The sequence below is a fragment of the Protomyctophum parallelum genome (genome assembly GCF_964188405.1).
Source record: "Protomyctophum parallelum genome assembly, chromosome: 23".
Classification (NCBI taxonomy): Eukaryota; Metazoa; Chordata; class Actinopteri; order Myctophiformes; family Myctophidae; genus Protomyctophum; species Protomyctophum parallelum.
Genome location: NC_139715.1, coordinates 28,436,710 through 28,442,936, shown reverse-complemented (window position 1 = coordinate 28,442,936; position 6,227 = coordinate 28,436,710). Strand labels below are relative to the sequence as shown.

Below are 6,227 nucleotides of genomic sequence, written 5' to 3'. Positions count from 1 at the left end.
GGATTCAGCGTTTCGTTTTCTTCCTGGCGAAGGCCCGGAGGGGTCGAATCGTTGTATCCTCTTCATGAAATAAAAGCTTGGAGACCGGGGTGAGCGAACTACATTTCCGTTCACCTCTTCCTGTTAACTGTCAGTTCCTTTACCCCTAAAAGCCTCTCTTCTTATGTTCATTCTTGACGGAGATAAACTGGGCCATCCATCTGCGTTTCAATTCTCGTTGATTGATATATCGACGTTTCTATTCTCTGACCAATGATGCAAGTTCAGTTGCGGGTAGGTTTCTACCGCTCGCCTGTTTGCAGCGGCTGGCTTCCTGCCGGGGCATCACCGAGCACATTCCTGTGCCCTTCTTGACGTCCCTTCTGAATCAAGGGAGCCCCTCGTAAAGGTGAGGGAAGTGTTCTTCCGTCTCCTCCGTTCTTCTGTTCCAGCCAACGGCCTGGAACTTCTCCGTCGGCAGCGAGGACGCCCGGTTGTTGACGGTCATGGCCGCCAGTTCCCACCTGATGTCGTGCGGGAGTCCCGACTGATCCAGATTGTACACAATAGCCGCTACTTTGCACAGCGTCTTCAGGCCAGGACTCAGGTCCAAGATGTGCAGGTCGGACACGTCGGCGTCATGTTCATCTTCAAGATACACCGGAACGGTTGTAAATCTGTATCCTCCGAAGAGGATGATGTGTTCTCCCACCATGCAACAGCACATTCTGTACATCCATGAACATGGGCCTTTCCCCTTGGGTTCAATCTTCTTCCAGGCGAAGGTCTCTGGGTTTAATTTCCACAGATCATTGAAGGTCCGGTCCAGTAGAATGTTGTGGCCACCGAATATGTACAAATCTCCTTTGTAGGCAAGGGCCGAATGACACCAGCGCCGTTCTGGAAGAATCTGTGCGGAAGGTGTATTCAGCCAATAGTTGGTCTCTGTGTCAAACACTCGGATGTTGTAGTCATGCTGGTCCCCCAGGCACCCGAATACAAACATCTTTGTCCCGATGATGGTGGCAGAGTGACACGCCAGAGCGAGCACCGGGACCCCTTTGGTGTTAATTAAAGACCAGACCATGGTGTCGGTGTCCAACTTGTACATGTCGTTAGTACATCCCGTCAGCTTGTTGAACCCTCCCAGGATGTACATGACCTTCCCCAGGACGCAGGCCGAGTGGCCCCACCTCACGCCCGGGATGGCCCCGGTGACCCTGGGCCTGAACCAGCCGTGGGTCTGGATGTCAAATTCATAGAGCTTGTTGCAGTACTGCCCCCCCCAGATGTAGATCTTGTCCCCGATCAGCGCGGCGGTGTGGCCCCAGCGCCTGGAGGGCACCTCAAGGGCGAGCTGCGCCTTCCCGCTCGTCGTCACCGGCGGCAAGTTCATCCAGCGCAAGGACACCGTGTTGAAGACATGCACGCTGATCTGACCCATGTCGTACGTGAAGGTCTCCCCGTCGCCGTAGCCCCCGAACGAGTACACCTTGTGCCCCACTGCCACCGCAGCATGATGGGTCCTCTTCGGGCCTTTCTGATGCACAGTCCAGCGCAACATTAACGACAACGATTCATGGAGACTTCACGCGCTCTGCAAGGAATGTCCGACCGTGGAACGCGGTGACGCTTATATATTTGGTCGAGCGGGCACAAACGGCAACACGAAGCTCGGCCAATCCATGAAGCCGGTGGTTGGGTTTGCCCAGAGCCATTGAAAGGACAGTACCACCAATGTGTGTGGGGGGGGGGGGGGGCAGAAAACAGCCCGGTCATGTGGTTCATGTAACTCGTTTGTCACTCTGGAGCACATAGACTTCCGGTTCAGCCCTTTGTCACTCTTAGCCAATAGAAGTCTATGTAGAAGAGCCGCCATTGGACAGCGTTGTCGTAACTCTCTCATCTATACAACTCTGGGTTGGCCAATCTGGGACGATTGAGAGCTGTTGACCACCATATCAACCACAGCCCAGGGGTCAATTTTCCACCAGCTCTGAAGGGTCCCAAATGGACCCTTCAGGGTCTGTAACTCAGAATGTACAAAAGGAACCACTGTACACTATAAACAAACATTAAAATACCATAGACTCGGGGCTGCTACTCTTCAAAGTGCTCTAAACAAACATTCAAAGTCCATAGATTTGGCTGCCTTATGACGTAATTCCGAAAACCAGACAGACGTTGGAGGGCCTATAGCTCCCCTCAAATGCAAAATAAAATGCCTAAATATTATGGTGACATTTCACCTTCCCTATCAGCTCAAAGAAACGTGCCCACTTGGTATGTCGTGCGCCAAATCTATGTGTAGGCCTACTTACTTACTATAGCGACTTCAGATGCATGATATTTGGGGACGGAGGAATCAACAGATTTGGGATGCGTGGCGTTGGGTGAGAGTGTGTGCATGTTGGGAGAGGGTTAGTGCGTGGCGTTGGGTGAGAGTGTGTGCGTGTTGGGAGAGGGTTAGTGCGTATGATTGATATTCCCATTAGCTGCATGACGAGGTGAAGACGAGGCCCTGATAATGAATTGTGACACATTAATGAGCTTGTCTAGCACAGACAATACTTGATCAGCCACTGTGCACCCCCCCCTTCCCACCTCTTTGACATTTGAACCATTCACTACATGGTGGGAAGTCGTAGAGTTTGTCAATTCAATGCTTAAGGGTTGCATAATATGCTGGGTATGGTTCCTTTTGTACACTCTGGTATATACTAACCGCCGAGCACACATCACCCCGGTGTTAGCCACAATGCACTGGCTACCCATCAAGGCCAGAATAGCTTTTAAAATCCGTTTAACCAGCCTGAACGTTTAGCTCAATCCTCTGGGCACCTCGGCTGCTGGGCCAGCCTGACGGCATGCTGTGGGTTCGACCCCCAGGTGTGGTTATATTATTCAAATATCATGTCTTCCCTGTGTATTTTTTTTTTCAAAAATAGCAGACCTACAAGCTCGGTGGCGCGCTATGAGCTTGTAGATCTGCATTTTTTCCATAGCTAAAGTATAACATAATGCTTGAAACACCAACAGCCCAGAATGGGTTAATGAACTGGTGGGTGTGGCCACATAAAAACATTACATTAACACTTTAACAGGCAACAGTCTGGCCATACCAGTGTTGTTTCTGTCGACTAAAACTAAGACTACCTGTTCGTCGACTACCTTTTTCCACTGACGGAAACTAAATGAAAACTATAAGCTATGATGACTAAAACTAAGACTAAATATATTGACAATTTTGTCAACAAATAAAAACTAGACTAAAATGTTAGGAAGGGACTAGTGGACAAGAGATCCAGTATGAGTCATTTTACACTTGGTTGCATGTGTAAAATCAGTCATTACGACGGCACCAAGGCCCGCCAAAACACATTTTAGTCGACTAAATCACCTGTAGATTTAGTCGACTGAAATATTATGATATTTAGTCGACTAAAACCAGACTAACGCTAAAACATAAAACTAAAAAAAAATGTGACTAAAACCTAATGAAAACTATTCAATAGACAATGACTAAAAACAAAATTTGCTGCCCAAAACAACACTAGTGCCCAACTCTGCACTCATGCACAGAACATTTCACGCTCTCGCCAATGACACCCCTGACTCACCATTACGGTAGCAACGATGGCGGCTGCTTTTCTGGCCGTGTTTATTTAATATAATAATCACCAGCCTGCACGGTCGCACCACGATGATAATGAAGGGCCCAAATGATGATGATGATGATGATTATTATGGCAATAATGAAACTGGTCCCAAAAAAATAATGAGAGCCCCTTTGGTGTCATCTTGTTTATATGCTGCTCTGTCAATTCCTTCACTTTGCGGCATAAACTTTAAGAACTTTAATTGAGTGAGATCGTTGACGGCGGCCCCAGGACACAAGAGAAAATATCACCGATGTCGAGCAGAAACCGTGTATCTCCGTGTTTAAATATTACAAATAAATGCACCACGCCTGTGTGTGTGTGTGTGTGTGTGTGTGTGTGTGTGTGTGTGTGTGTGTGTGTGTGTGTGTGTGTGTCGGGTATTTTCAAATACCTGAAATGTATCGGCGCTGAAGTGGTTAATTTATGTTTTGTAATAATAATCTAAATCTGCAGAGCACCTTGTAGCTATAGTACGGTATTTGGATCTGATGTAGTGGAGCAGAAGTAAAAGTATTGGAAATCGGATATACTCAAGTAAACTACAAGTACCTCTATATTGTACTTAAGTAAATGTACATAGTTGCTTTCCACCGCTGCTACCCGACAACAAAAGCATAACTACATTTCTTTACAGGTGCTTGAAAGGCGTGTGGACTACATTTAGCATCCACCACTACCGACGACCGTGAAGACGACTTCAGCTGCCTCCCAACGACCTTACGAGCAACCTAGTCATAAGCCAATGAGAGTCTGAACGGCATAAAAACCCATACTCTGAACGTCGCATCACGGAGCGAGTGGCAACAGAAGCTAATAGAAGCTAATGCTATGAGCTAACTGAAGCTAGGCGGGAATAACCATTAAAAAAACGCAGTGAGTGAAGAGAAGAACGTCGGAAAGGAACGAAAAAACGGGCGCGTTGGACCTGGCATTATTTATGACTGCACGAGAGTCATTCTTGTTTCTTTTCTTCTTCTCACGAGGTCGCATCGCGGCTCCATCTCAGCGCATTGCGTGAGTTTCAATCCAGCTACGTCTGCCACCACGTGTGTCCCCGTCCGTTACAGATTCATCTGTCCGCCCAAACAAGCTTGGCTTCCAACGAGACAGGTGAGATGTCTAGGACACTGTGTGTGTGTGTGTATGTACGTCTTGTTTTGTTTGTGCATACAATATAATGTGTGTGTGTGTACGTGCATGCGTGTCACCATGAACCCCCCCCCCCACCCCCTGGACACCCCCCTGGCCTCGTGGTGTGGGACGATGCCTGGACGTGTAATCCCACAGGAGCTCATTAGAATCAGCCCAGAGCTGATATAGGAGGGTCACGACAACATACTGCAACGCTGAGCTGCACAGTGATGCCTCGTCTGTCTGTCTGTCTGTCTGTCTGTCTGTCTGTCTGTCTGTCTGTCTGTCTGTCTGTCTGTCTGTCTGTCTGTCTGTCTGTGTGTCTGTCTGTCTGTCTGTGTGTGTGTGTGTGTCAGATGGCAGTCCATCTGACGCCAGAGTGAGAAATGGGCTCCTGCAACTGCTTGACAGCTGGTACACACACGTGCGCGAGCAAGCGCACACATACTCTCACACACACACACACACACACACACACACACACACACACACACACACACACACACACACACACACACACACACACACACACACACACACACACACACACACACACACACACACACACACACACACACACATACACGTACACGTACACGCTCACTGAGTACATACGGGGAAAGAAACATCTGCATGCATGTGCACACGTGTACACACAATACACAAATGTGTACACATAATACACACATGTGGAAAGCAAGCGATCAAATGGCAACGTGCGTCCAAAGGCCGATGGGCTGCACACGCAAGCATGCGCACACACGCACCGCACACACGCACACACACAATATCTGTAGTATGTTGTAATTTGTCCTACATTGGATGTCTTCCGCAAACGGAGCAAGATGTTCCACAAAACCTTGGGCCATGTCATTGGACTGTAAAATAAGCAATATTATACATTCTCAATGTAAACATTCAAATATATAATATTGATAAGAGCCACGGATCATCCCGGAATAGACAGAGTACAGCCTGACAGTATTTGTCAAAAATACACCCCCACCCACCCCCACCCCCCCACACACACACACACACACACACCCCCCCCCCACACACACACACACCCCCCCCCCCACACACACACACACACCCACCCCCCCCCCACACACACACACCCCCCCCCCCACACACACACACACACCCACCCCCACCCACCCCCACACACACACACACACACACACACACACACACACACACACACACACACACAGAGAGAGAGCAAGGCAGACGTGTGGAGTGTGACAGCTCCCTGTCACGCAGCAGTCAACAGCGTTCTGTGTGATGTATGGAACTCCCAGCTCGCTGCGATCTCGGGTCAGACACATCACCGCCACCAAGCAGACACTCATTAAAGCCCTTTATGAATCCCAAGTGGACTGACGGAGTGCACGCAGTGCACGCAGTGTGTGTGTGTGTGTGTGTGTGTGTGTGTGTGCACGCAGTGCATGCAGT

The 6,227-nt window shown here is 48.9% G+C and overlaps 1 protein-coding gene across 1 annotated transcript; it reads right to left on the bottom strand.

Annotated features, from left to right (window-relative positions):
• Positions 1–367: 367 nt before the first annotated feature.
• LOC310853983 (kelch domain-containing protein 3-like) lies at positions 368–1,543 on the bottom strand (the record flags this gene model as incomplete). Its single annotated transcript, XM_083758458.1, has 2 exons — positions 368–1,038; positions 1,102–1,543. The coding sequence occupies 2 exons, from the start codon at positions 1,541–1,543 to the stop codon at positions 368–370; spliced, it is 1,113 nt and encodes a 370-aa protein (XP_083614584.1).
• Between the last annotated feature and the right edge of the window lie 4,684 nt (positions 1,544–6,227).